General features: G+C 28.4%; 1 protein-coding gene across 1 annotated transcript; it reads left to right on the plus strand.

The window, feature by feature from the left end:
* The first annotated feature begins 12,093 nt into the window (after window positions 1–12,093).
* Window positions 12,094–13,255, plus strand: LOC123302527 (pleckstrin homology domain-containing family J member 1-like). Its single transcript, XM_044885497.1, has 2 exons — window positions 12,094–12,822; window positions 12,901–13,255. The coding sequence occupies exon 1, from the start codon at window positions 12,134–12,136 to the stop codon at window positions 12,746–12,748; it is 615 nt and encodes a 204-aa protein (XP_044741432.1). The 5' UTR covers window positions 12,094–12,133; the 3' UTR covers window positions 12,749–12,822; window positions 12,901–13,255.
* The last annotated feature ends 1,081 nt before the right edge of the window (window positions 13,256–14,336 follow it).

Here is a 14,336-nt window from a genome sequence, read left to right on the forward strand (position 1 = left end):
TTATATTACAAAAATGGGTTTTTTTTTCTTTATAAAGGGAGGGGGAGTATTTGTGTGATATATAAAAGGCTGTAATGAGGAGCTCATACAAGGATTTATAAACTTTTTAGAAATAATTTCTTGTTTTGTAAACCAAGTAGTCTAAAATATTCTTGTAGTTTGAAATATTCAAAACCATGTAATTTGGGGAGAGGAACCTCAATCTTAAACCTCTCAAATGAGGATAAAATGGCCTCGCCAATTTTCTTTTTATAAACATATAAAATAATCTTAACTTTTGAATAATTTTCCAAATTACAAAAAACGCTGTTTTTACTACACCAAAATTCGTTATAATTCTGTTGTTTTTAATTTATAAAAAAAAACGCATGCGTATTTTGTATTCATTTATCAAACGGGTAATTTAAAATGATGTTATTTCGAAATATGAGATATTTCGAAAATTAATTATAGAATAAAAAAACAATTCATTTTGAATAATTTCTTGCAATACGGAGACAATTACCACAAATCAGATATTAAATAAATTTTTTGTGACTGTACAGTGAGATTTTCAAGAAGTGTTCATTTTTTGAAAAATTTAATAGTATTTAAAAAAAAAAAATATAATAAAAAAAATAAAAACAAAAAAGAATCTATTTAAAGACAAATCGATGGATACGATTAATAAATCGTATCCGTAAATGTTTGTTTTTTCTTAATTGGCTTCGTAATCATAATTTTTGTTTTCAGATAATATATCAGTGGCGTAAATAAGACAAAGTAGGGTCTTTCGAAAAGTGGTCTTAATCATATTACGCCACTGGTTAAAACAAAAACTTACATTTTATTTGAAAATCTTGGATGTAATTTGGTTTAAAATGCGAATCAAAAAATGAAAAAAATGTTTAAAAATGATCGATTCGAGATCGAACCATCTTGAAAATCGTATTTTCTTTTAGAAATTGGAAAATAAAATTTCTGAGGGCGATTGCTCTTCGTAATTCTTTCTCATTGTCTCTTGAATTCGAGTTTAATTACATTTAAATTTGTACTTTCGTGTTTAAGCATTTTATTCATTGGAAAATGTCTTCGTAATTAAAACGCATTTTAAATTTTTATAATTTTATAAATCCAAATTGTTGCAATTTAGTTTTTTTAAACATTTTTTGTATCAATCTAGAACAAACAACGTTTAAGGCCACCAGCTGGAAGTTCCAACGCGAAGGAAGTTCCAAGTAAAAATATGAAATCTTGTTCGAACAGTATCGAATTTATTTGTTTCAAAATAATTAAAAGCGAAGAGCAGCTAGAAAAAAACCAAATTTTCATAAAAAGAAATATTTTCGAAAACTTATACATGTTTCACACGATTCTGGCCAGTTTTTCAGATTTTACAAAAAAAAAAAAGACTTCGTATACAAATCAAATTATTCGCGTCCAGGCCAATTTTAAAACTTATAGTTAACCATGAAAAACCATAAGCACGAAAAAATAAGATTTTACGGAACATCTACAGAAAGACAAGAAACTCAATTGCAATAATCCAAATTCATAAAAAAAACCGCGTACTTAATTTGCAAGTATCAATGAAAAAATAATAATTTCGTATAATTAATTACCTGATATGTAAAAATATATTTTAAAAAACTTAAACATATACAGTTAAAACCGGTTATAAAGACATTGATGATCATTATATCCGATAGTCGTTACAAGCGATACGGATATTTCTAAATCTTCCAGAGAGAAATGTCATTAGAAGCTAATTTGGTGACTAAGAATATTCGACAGAGGAAAATAAAATTGGGTTGGGCCCCGAATCCAAACGTTTTGTGTTTCAGCTTGCTTTTTGACGACCGGGCTTTAATTTTATTCTTGGTGGTTAAAAAAAATATAACAATCACCAAAAATTTTCTCTCAAACAAGCCTGGGAATATATTCTAGTTAGCTTTGTAGTTAAGGCCTCAAAAATAATAAATATTGATCGTTATAGACGACTAATTCTAATATGATTGGCCGTTATAACCGACATGTCGAAATGCCAGTGAGCTAGGAACACCTAAATGTCGTTTGTCATCAAGATCAAACCAGAACCACACTTTTTCATATGATTCCTAATCCCCCGACAGCTCCTGGGAGTCTTTAATCCCCTCTCATAGTTGTAGGAAAAAATGCATGACCTAAACAAGCTGCCAAAAACCTGAGATCTGAGTGAATTTCCAATCCCCGAGTGGTACTGGAGGTTACTAACCACTTAAAGTCTTGCAACTTTATTGGGGGAATAGTGACCTCCAGTATCACTTGGGGGATTGGAAATTATATGGAAAAGTGTGGTTCTGTGCTAATCTACAAAACCACAGCGGATTTAAGTATTTGGTGTCTCGTTTAGGTTATCCATATTTTCTTTCAATTTTGGGGAATACTAGAAATCCTTAGTACAACTTGGGGATTGAAAATTATATAGAAAATGTGTCAATACAAGGTTTTCAGATGTGGATCGGACCGGACCTTGCCAATAATAACCGATTCGTTAATTTTAACGATGTTGGTATAACCGATTTTGCCTGTATTCAAAAATCTTTACAAAAAAAAACCAGATAATTGTGGAATGAACAATTAGCTATTTAGATAGTCAATTTATAAATAATTAGGTTATTAATAAACAAAAAAAAAATAATAATAATAAAAGAAAAATAATTGATGAAATTTAAAAAAACAAGAAAAAAATAATATTTTTAGGATGTAAGATTTACTATATATATTTACTATATATACTCAGTGGCGGATATGATAGATTACAACCGCCATTGACTTATAAAAAAAAAATAACTTTTAAGGCACAAAAAAAAAACACATAAATTTTTTAAAAATCTATATATATATATAATATACATCCATTTAATCAATTTTTTTGGTATGTATACAAAATGTCGGATAATTCTTTTTATTTTTCATGTTATTTTTGATTTTGGATAATCCTTAGAACTTATACATATGGATAAAAGGGATATTTTAATCCAACATACTTCAGTATAATATCTGGAAAAAAGCGCTAGTCATATCAAGGGTTGTGAAAAAATAGGACTACTAACAGTAATTATCGACTTGAAAATAAGGATAATTATGAATTTTTAGCGGTAGAAAGAGAGAAAGTAGGATTTATAACATACATTTCCAAGAAAATGTAAGACACTATTTTTCTGGCAATGTTGTTTATAATTCTCACCTTGTTTTAACACTAGAATATACCAAAAAAAGTTTTCCATAATCCGAGCACCCGTAAACAATAAAATTTATTGTTTCATAATTAAAATGATTGTACATTGATGTCGTATTTCAAAACCTTTTGCAAAATTATTGTCGCGTCTATTCGATGCCGATAAATAATAAAAAAGCATCCGGGTGCTGTTAGATTTTTTGACCTTGATTAATTTTGTGAATTCATATATTTTTGAGATAATATTGGCACGTCTTCATTTTTAATTATTTCGATGAAATTTATCGGAATTTTGGCAACGCACTCTTGTAGTCGATCGATACCAATATTATCTCGAAAATATATGAATTAACAAAAGAAAATCGAGCTCCAAAAAATCGACACAGGGCCCGAATGAATGTTTTTTATTATTTATCGACAAAAAATGGACGCGTAATAATTTTGCAAAGGGTTTTGCAGCCTCCTTGTTCAATTATTTTAATTATGAAACAATAAATTTTATTGTCTACGGGTGCCTGGGTCACGGAGGTATGAACAATTTATAATTCCATATATTTAAGGTTCTGTAGGTAGACACGTTTTCAACTTCTAGAGTCAATAGTACCCTTCAGAATAAGATAAAAGTTTGTTCCTCGATTTGGAACTCACGAACTCTCATTCACCTTGTTGTAAATTTTGAAAGCAAATGGAAATTAGTGAAAAACCGATATGTGTCTTTGAGAGAATGCTTAGTACTTAGAACTGAAATGATTAGGAACTATACATAAAAAAAAAACAATTTAGAAATAGATGTATATCTTTTTTTCGAATACCCTGTACTTTTAGGTAGTTATTCGAATGAAAAAAGATGTTTTCGTGGAACATCGATTTAGTCAAAATGTTGTGCCTGTATGAGAAAATTTCGAATAGGGATCTCATAAAATTGTTCCTGAACAATTCAATTCACTGTAAAAAAAATATATTAAAAAAAAAATACTTAATTTATTCCTGGGAAATCGCCGAAATTTAGTTAAGTAGATTTTAAATGAATATGAAATAATTTCGGAAGACATTTTTATAGAATTTAGAATTCGTTTTTTTTACGCATTTTTTAAGAGGCTCTTTTTTATACTATCAAATTTTTCGAAAATCAAACATTTTGTATACATGCTGTGTAAATTGTTAAAAATATTTGAGCATTAACTCAAAAAATTCAAATTTTTCCATTGTTTTTCTTTTAAGGACAATCAAAGAACCTTTAGAATAGGATCGATTTTTTTCTTAAACGTGGGATGAAGTAGAATTTTATTAATGAAAGCTGAGAAAATAATAAGTAAAGAAAATTCCTTAGAAACAATTCGAAGATTCTTCTATTTTCGATGCTATTTTTAAATGTGCCGCAATTAAAGTGTTTTAAATGTGCCTCCACCGATCACAGAGTTCATTAAGAAGTATTATATTACCAACAGACGCGAGTGATCTTATAAACGCGCGTGAACTACATTTTGCATTTTGAAACTAATCACAAATCTATTAGTCAAAAAAGGGTAAACCAGAGCAAAAGGAATTAATTGCAAGTGAAATGAAATACAGAAATAAACAGTCGATGTCTATGAGTGCGGAAAATTACTCTGTTGCAAATGTCATTGCTCGGCATAGTAAACATTTTCAAGAGGGAGAGTTTTTGAAGGAAGTCTGGTTAGCATCCGCACTCTCACTTTTTGATGATTTCGATAGTAAAGATCTCATAAGTCATACCTTGATTAGTATTAAGTATATTTTATGTAACAAATAATTTTCAAGGTATGTATTGGTCCAGCTCTCATTAGAAGAACTCTAAAAGACAAAACCAAATTTGACAGATAAAAATTTCATAAAATTTATTTCCAACCTTTTTTTTTTGTAGTTAAATTGTTCAAATATTTTTCACAAATTATATATCCATGCGATGAAAATGAAAAACTAGTCAAATATTAGTAAATAAGTTTATGCAATAAAATGAAAAATAAACAAACATTCATATTTACTTAAGTTATCAAAATAAATGTCAAAACGTAATGTGATAATCTAAAAAAAAAAACAAAATTATAACTTAATTAATTATTATTTGTGCGAAATATCACAAAAAACTTTTTTCATTAACTTATTTATAAACAAAAAAAAAAACTTTTTTATTCGAATTGTAATTTTTAATATTTTTTATTTCAAATTTCCCCCTCTTACAATATTACCAACCAAAAATTTTTAACGTTATTTTTCAAGCAATAAACTAACCTGTAACCTGCAACTTACCTACAAAGAAATAAGATGATCTCGAAATTTATATTTTTATTAAATTTCTGAAAAAAACAATGTCGTCTACTGTTAAATCGGGGAGGAAATGAAAAATATTAAAAAAATATGTTATTTAAACAATAAAAATTATTTATTTATAATTTATATCTTAAACTAAGTAATTTATCTGTACTTAAATATTTTTAAACAAAAAATACTAAGTATCTTATATAAAAAAAACAATGCAAAAATATTTAAAAAAATCTTACAAAACTTCCTTTTTCTCTCAAAAAAACAAAAACTAGAAAAAAACTCAGAATACTTTATCAAACAAATAAATAAAAAAAAATACAATAACCTCAAAATTCAATAAAGCAAATGAAAACTATAAATGTCATTTTAAGCATTAAAAAAAATAGGTCAGTAGTTGATTCTTTTTTTATTTTTTAGACTTAGATAAATTACATAAATTGAACATACGGAAGAATTTACATTCGAAGACAAAAAATTATATATTTTGATGGCTCGGTCGACTCCTTTGTAGAGTTTCCACAGAGTATATGTGGAGTTTAAGTGGTGGAAATTGCGAAGTTTTGTGTGCAGCACTCCACGGAAGTTTTGTGTGCAGCACTCCATGGAGCAATACTCCACGGAAACCCCGAGAAAAGACCAAATGAATCTCGTGTCGTAAGTGAATATAAAACTTTGCATTTCCACCGCTTAAACTTTATCGACATCTCGAGTTTTCACGGAATATTCACGGAGCGTTGCTAATATTCTCACGGGGTATTCACGATATTCCGTGAATTATACCGGTAATACTTCACGGAAACCCCGAGAAAAGACCGAATGAATCACGTGTCGCAAGTGAACAATTAACTTTGCATTACCACCGCTTAAACTGTCATCGATATCCCGAGTTTCAGATGAGTTTTTTTATGTTTCGGCGGTGGCGTTTTTAACAGCTAGGTACGATCTGTTGAGGAATATCTACCCACGATTTTACACAAAATCAGTAAAAGTTTGATATCTCGATCGATATAAAATTTAATCATTTTTCCTCGAATGTATTTTTAAACTAAAATGTTGTACCGTGTGTTCAAGGTTCCTATACTTTTTATATTAAAAAAAACTTGCCTTATTAAAAATATTTATTAAATTATTTGTTAAATCTTTGTTAAATTTTTTGTTTTTCATGAAAATTTGTTATGTTTCTATTATTTTGATAATTAAAGTAGATATTTAAATGATATTTATAAACACACATTTATGGAATATATTATACAAAAACCATATAATCCGAGCTCAAACGAGTTGGCCGAAAATCCAAATTTGACATCCTTTTTCATGGCCTTCCAAATTTAATATCGCCCATGCTCCTAATCATCGTCATGCAAATGAAAATGCCTTCAACTTAACGCAATATGTTTGAAGAAATAATAACTGCGAAAAATTATTCCATGAAACGGTACTCGAAAAATTATATTCCATAAATAAGTCGTAACATGAATGATCATTACATGGGAAATTGTTAATTATTTTGTAGAATTTAAAATTCATTTCCGCCCAATGAAAAAAATAATAAAAAAACATAGAAAAATGAGCTTTGTAAATATAGGAACAGTTTTTTAAAGAAAAAAAAAAAAAAAACATAATTAAGAAAAATCAAAATATTAATTAAGGCATTTGTGTAAAATCATTTTTCTTCGAAACTCATTTTAAGACAGACTACGCACAAAAAAATTTTTAAAATTGGTATTATGATAAGAAATCCACTTAATGGCGTGGAAATTTCTTATAAATTTTTTAAATAAGAGAAAAATATTTAACGATGAAAGTGTCTTAAAACATGTAATTTATTCATCATTTTCTATGCGCATTTCCAAGAAACTATAAAACTTTCCACTGATCCTTTATTTTTATTCATGACGAGTTTTATAAAAGACAATCGAATTGGGCAGTTATAATCGGAGCAATATAATCATCTCAAGCAAGTTGACTTAAGCCATATGTCAAAAATGGTCTGTATTACGCAAGAGTCCACCGACCAACAAATAGGATACGACTTCAATTAAATGGGCTTTATCGGGACTTGTCCCAAAAAATTGATAGGTCATCGATGAAATTCAATTTAAGAAACACTTTCTTCCATAAGTTTTCCCGTATGTTTCGATTTTCTTAGATATTTACTCTTCATGATTTTTAATCATATCTAGGAATTGATCATAAACATAAAAATTTCCACATTTTCTCTCAAAAGGATCAGATAATTTTCAAATCAATCAAATCGTATTTTTCCCAAACTCCAAAAAAAGCGTGTTGTGTACCATAGATATTAAAAATTTTGAAGCTAATGATCATTCATGATAAAACACACCTCCAAAATATATTATTAAAAACAACAAATGTAATAAGTATATTGGTCAAATGATAAAGCAGAAAACTGTAATTGATAGCATTCATTTTAAAAGAAAAAAAATATTTAAAAATAATTAAAAATTAAGTACATTTACTACAAATTTAAAAAAATTATACAGTCAAACCCGGTTTTAATGACATTGGAAGGACCTAAAACTAGGATCGTTATATCCGATTGTTGTTATAAGCGACATGTGCATCTGGAATAATTAATTTCAATTATCTTCTGATTGCCACTAAAAATCATCCTCCTCTTAAAAAAAACGAAGCCCAGTGGTCATAAGAAAAGATGAAACATCAAAGTATCGGGTTAGGGATACTCATTTCGTTTTATCCCATACTGAGGGAGCCCCAATCTGATCTTTTGGTGTTCCAGGTAGACTTTTGACGACTGGGGTTTTAATTTTTCCTCGAGGAAAGATGATTTTAGGGTCATAGTCAGAAAATTATCTCCTATTAACAAAATAATTCCTCATAGATTATTCAAACTGATGTTAGCTCGCCAGGGTCGCATAAACTGATCGGTACTTTGATTACTAATGATGGGCGGTGCTTTTCAGCACCTTTTATGGTGGCGTATGTTGCGAGAGTACCACATGACTCCCTCTAGGACCGTTACTGTGAGTTATATATTGCTCAGTTCTGAGCTATTTAACGCCATATTGATTATATGGCTCAAAATAAAGTGAAAATGATTCGTAATTAAGTGAATAATATCCAAAATAGTAAATTTTGGTCGTTAAAGCGACTAATTCTAATTATGATTGGTCGCCATAACCGATATGTCGTTTGATCTGATATTGTTATAAACGGTATGTTTACATATGTATTTTGATTCAGTAGATGCCTTTCCAATTCGTCGTAATAACCGATTCGTCATTCTAACTAATGTCATTATAACCGATTTTGACCACTTAAAAAAAAGACAAAAAAATATATTTCAATATATTTAAGTATAAAAGTAATATTTAAAAAAAAAAATCAAAGGAACATACACGCTTGTCACTTCTGGTCATTACAGCCAGTGTTTTTTTTTTTTTGACAAGTTTGAATGTTTTTTTTTTATAATAATTTACTATTTAATAATAAATACGAGTAATATTATTAATAATTATAAAAAAAAAAAAAAAAAAAACAAATGCTGATTATAAATTAACTAGAATGATTAAAAAAAATTTAATCAGCATGCCAATTTTTAAATATGTGATAACAGTAAAATAAAAAAAAAATTCTAGCTCTCAGAGACAAAGCTAAAAAAATCATTTTAGATTGAGATTATTTACATTAATTTAAAGAAAAAAAATCGTTAAAAATTTTGTAATATTAATGAGCGAACAAACAATCTTGAGTAGATTTAGATTTGGTAGTGAATTGAACCAATTGAGATTATTTTTACGTGTTTGTTCTAAATAGAGATTGTTCTATTTTTGTTATAAGAACATAGCATTTTAGTTTACCCTTAATTAAATGCAGCAAATTAAGAAAACAATATAAGCCACTTGAGGAGTCTCTAAAGGAGTCTTTATTCAATGCACTTATCAATATTTCTGTGAACGTAAAAAGGATGATCGCTGAAAAAAGTCACCACTAAAACGATTTCCAAATTGTTCGCCGTGTTTGCTTTGAAATTTAGTTAAATGTGAATCCCTTCTCATAAAACTAACAAAAGGATTTGATATAACCAACTGTAGCTACTGTATGTTTGACGTCACCCAAAGCCAGCGTTTTACGTCGTTTGATGTGGCAATGAAGCTGAACCCTAACTTAACAATGCTTTAGCGCTAGCTCAGAGCATGATAATTACTAAATCGTTCTGAAAAATACTATTAAAAGCTCATGCGTATAACTTTGAGCGACATGGAGTAAAATCTATGAATATTTTTGACGTAATGCGTTATGACGTTCATCGTGGGTTGAGTTCAGTATTTCTTATATTAATGCGGTTATGATGTTGGTTTAGAGTTGATTTTAGTTTTTTCTTTTGAATACTATACATTCTCTATAACCATAAACAACTTTGACGCAATGCGTTATCATGCGGCTATCTTTGAGATGATTTGAAAAATGCTATTCTTAAAAATAATGACTGTATGAGTTTTGAACTATGAATGGAACAAACTTGATGAAAACAATAAAAATGACGTTTATTTATTTTTTCTTTTAGACAGACAGCAGGGGTCCAAATAAATAAAATACAGATTTGATTGTTTGTACTGTGTTTGCAATAATATTACAAAATTTTTAAAATTAAAAAATACTTGAAAAAAAAAACTAACATTCAAAAAAATAATAAATTGATGAAAAAAAAAAATGAAAATTAAAAATTAGTTTAGTCTTTATACAAATAGTTAAGTAAAAATTTAGTTATAATACTTAGTAAAATTAATATATAAGTGTAATGATTAAGATACTATATATATTATAATTATATTATAATTCACAAATCAAATAAAGAAAAATATAATTTAAAAACATAATTTTATTGTTTTCGTTTAAATAAACCCGAATCTGAGTAATTGAACCTTTTTTTAAAGATAATAAAGAATTTCAATAGATATTTGAGTTGGGATCAAACATGGCGTCGACAACTTGAATTGATTTAATTTACAGCTACAAAGTTTTAAATACATCTTGAAAAAAATAATGGAAACCATTATGAAAACTTTCGATTATTCAATATGCCTAGGGACCTTAATAGTATGAAATTTTATTATATTTGAGTCATATTTTTATAATTTTTCCTTAATTTTTACATGTATCCAAATTAACTAATTGAAATAATAGAAATCAGCATGACCATTGTGGTATATTTATTTGATTCCATACCAACGTTTATCTATGTCTTTATTTTAAGAATTTCCTCGACAGGGTTCATAACTTTCATAATTGAAGTAACTTCAACGAAAAATTCATAGATGGCTTTACTAATTTTTAAGCCCTATTCAAACATACACCTAGGAGGCACATATACTTTAAATAAATATTACAGACCCGTATTAAATAAATACTACAAACATCATTTCAATCTCTAAGATAATGAATTTTTCTCATATAATATGTGAAATCGAAAACTGAGTGAAAAATAAAAAATTATCTTCGCTCTTAAACTGCACCCATCACTTTAATCTAAACGTTTTGCATAGATATTTATCAATTAAAAATTCTCAGTCTAATCAGCAAAGGGCTATCATACTTAAAAAACGTAAGACGTAATGAATTGAGTCAATCATAAATTAACTAGCCAAACTCTACTGAATTGAGCTAATCATAAATCAACTAGACGAACTGTAAATACTGAACCTAAATTTGGCTCTACCTTGTTCTACTGAGAACAGTATAGAGCCCTCTTGACGGATCACCTAGAGCAGTTTCTCTATTCAATATATTGAATAGCTCTAAATTAATCTAGTTAGACCAATTATTACTTCTATTTGTACATGAAAACTACTTTTTTACTCTACTTTCTTTAACTAGACTGTAGAATAAATCTACCTTGAAAGCTTTACATACTAGAGTAAGTCTGGCTTGACCAAGTATAGTTCTATACTTGAGTTATTTTACCGAGGCCAACTTTTTGAACTTCCTATAATAGTACAATTTAATTGATTCGAATTTATATTTTTGTTAAATATAAGTTATTTTAAATCAAAATTAAAAGATCGAATCACTTGAATTAAAATGTGGGTTTTAAAAACGTACTTTTTTTTAAACGTTGGCTTCGGTAAAATAACTCAAGTATAGTTAGATCAAATCAAATACATTTGTGCCTTAAACATTATTTTAGATTTAGTATAAGAAGTATCACCATCTGTTCGAACCTGATTGATAAAACGTAAGCACCTATTATTTAACTTGCTATGGATAATAATGAACACGTTTTACGTCTTACGTTTCTCATTTTTTGTGGTGTGAAACGGCCTTTACAATTATGTATCACTATGACAAAAAAACAATTGATAAGCACATTGAAATAAATATCTTTTTACTGAATACACCCCGCAGTATGTCAAAATAATTTTAGATTTTACACGGGGTGATTTATACAACAAATTTTTTTTTTTACAAAAAATATTTTTTTTTTTACAAAAACTTTATAAATTTTCTACTTAAATTTTTCCTTATTGCTTTTCAAAAAAAGTAAAAACAAATAGTGAATGAATGGTTTTTGAAAAAAAATTAATTCGCTGTTAGACAAAAAAACAATTGAAACTAAAAATTAAAATCTTGAAAAACCTAAAGTGTTGGTGGAAAACGTGAATAAAAATGAAATTTAACGATCGTGAATTAATTTCTGTGAGTTTACAACCAGATTCAACTATTGAAGGACGATTATGCCATCAAAAACCTCAAGGAAAAGATTGGTCCGATTGGATGAGTCAATCGACAGCGTTCAAAGATCGATGGTTTAAGTTAAAATGTAATTTTCTATTTTATTATCGAATTAACGAATCAGAAAATATCGATTACGAACAACCATTGGGTGTATTTATCTTGGAAACAGCAACGATACAATATGAAAATTTACGAAAAGTACCATTTGGTTTTTCAATTAGTTTTCGTGATGAACCTGATAAAAAGCACGTGTTCTCATGTCGATCCGAAGAAGATGTGAATCGATGGGTAGCTGCATTAAAGGCATCAAGTTACGAATATTTGCGTACACAGTTAATTATTATCGAAAAGAAATTATCGATGCGAAAAGGCGAAGAAAATGTAAATAAAACAGCTCTTGGTGCAGCAAAACAATTAGATTGGTACAAGAAATCGAAAGGGTTTACATGTCATATTGAGGAATGTCCGAAATTGAATCCACATCGAATAGCACCAAGTCCACCAATTAATAAAATGTCGAGAGAAGTGAATTTAATTGAATTTTAAATTATTGACTGTAAATACGTCGCAAGTGTATTACGAAAGGGGATCACGGTTTAATGTCTCCATGGTTATTTTTGGTAAACAAGACCTTTTTTTTTAAATTTCAAATTTTTACTTAACATGAATGTAACTCAATATTTTCTTTTTGTGTTTAGAGGAAAGAAATGGTTGTCCATTTGCCTGGAATAGTTTTCATTTAGAAAAAATGTTACTAGTAAAATAAAAATTCCAAACTATAATGAAAAGGAGTTGATTCTGTAGAGGAGTCAGAGAATTTCATTTGGAAAAGCAGTGGCAACCATGATCAGGTGGTCCCAGGGGCAATTCATGGAGACTACACAAGGAGATTTAACTCAAACGGAAGAATTGGAAAAGTATGAAAAACTTTGTCAACGTAATGGTAGAAATGTTTTGAGTGTTACTTTTAGACCGAAGTGCATTGCACGAAATAAATACGAACACATACGAAATGTCCATAGAAAAGCAGGAATTAAAGATTGCTGTAGCAAAAGTGTAAGATTATAAAAAAAAAACTCAAAATAATAAGAGTAAGATAAAGATTTAAATAAGTTGTTCGAGAAGGATGGAGAAGTTCACATCAAACATCTTTTGCTATACTAGCGTCATTCTTGCCACTTTATTTAGTGCTATTTATGGTCTCTTTTTACTCCACTATCCGGTGCAAAAGGAACACCACTGATATCTTATTTTTGACAGATATTTGGTTTAATGAGTTAAATCTCCATGTGTAGTCTCCTTGGGGGAATTGCTCCATTACCAACCGCTTAAATCTGCCACTTACATCTTTAAATGGTTTTCCAAGATATAAACAAGAATAACCACACGGAGTAAAATAATTTAACCTCTTATATTATAAAAATTAACCTTCAGAAGCAAATCACTTTTCTGATTTCGCTTATTTTCCGTCTTTTCTTTATTTACTGTTTACATTAAACAATTTTTTTTGTTATTTCTTTCAAATATTAAGTTTTTTTCTATCTTTTTGTTAGAAAAAATATCCAAACATTTTGGAATTGATGAAATTAATATTAAAAGTAGATCGATATCCAAAAAGTGAGCATACATTAATTTTTTGCTGATTTATTTTAGGAGAGTGATCTATCATCAAAATTGAGGTTTATTTAGGCTAAGCGCAACAGGCCATAATATTGAAAGCTGTTGAACGTTATTTTATGGATGGTATACACAGAGCAAAGAGGGTTCTGGGAATTTCGAGATATTTTAATATCGGTCAAGCAAAATGATAAAAAGTATATCTCTAGAATGGAATTCTAAAGTCCTGATTCTTCATCGATATTTGGCATGTATACTAATAGAAAATTTTTTAATTATATCTTAAAAACGGTCTGGTGATTTTTGATATAATCATGGAAAAGTCAGGGGATTTCAAATGACCAAATCGATCGAAACTTTGTATAAATATCAAGGTTTTATTTAGCTAGATCATCTATATTGTGCAAATATAGTTGATTTAGCAAAATAAAATCGAGGTATCTAGCAAAAATTTTCTTTAAATAGCAGATATCTGAAAGTTTTGAATGATTCCTTTCAATTGAGAGCTAGAAATTCG

The sequence above is a fragment of the Chrysoperla carnea genome, chromosome X, assembly GCF_905475395.1.
Source record: "Chrysoperla carnea chromosome X, inChrCarn1.1, whole genome shotgun sequence".
Taxonomy (NCBI): Eukaryota; Metazoa; Arthropoda; class Insecta; order Neuroptera; family Chrysopidae; genus Chrysoperla; species Chrysoperla carnea.

Excerpts from the sequence above, each read along its gene's own strand:
- LOC123302527 (XM_044885497.1), top strand. The coding sequence starts at position 12,134 with ATGAAATTTAACGATCGTGAATTAATTTCTGTGAGTTTACAACCAGAT.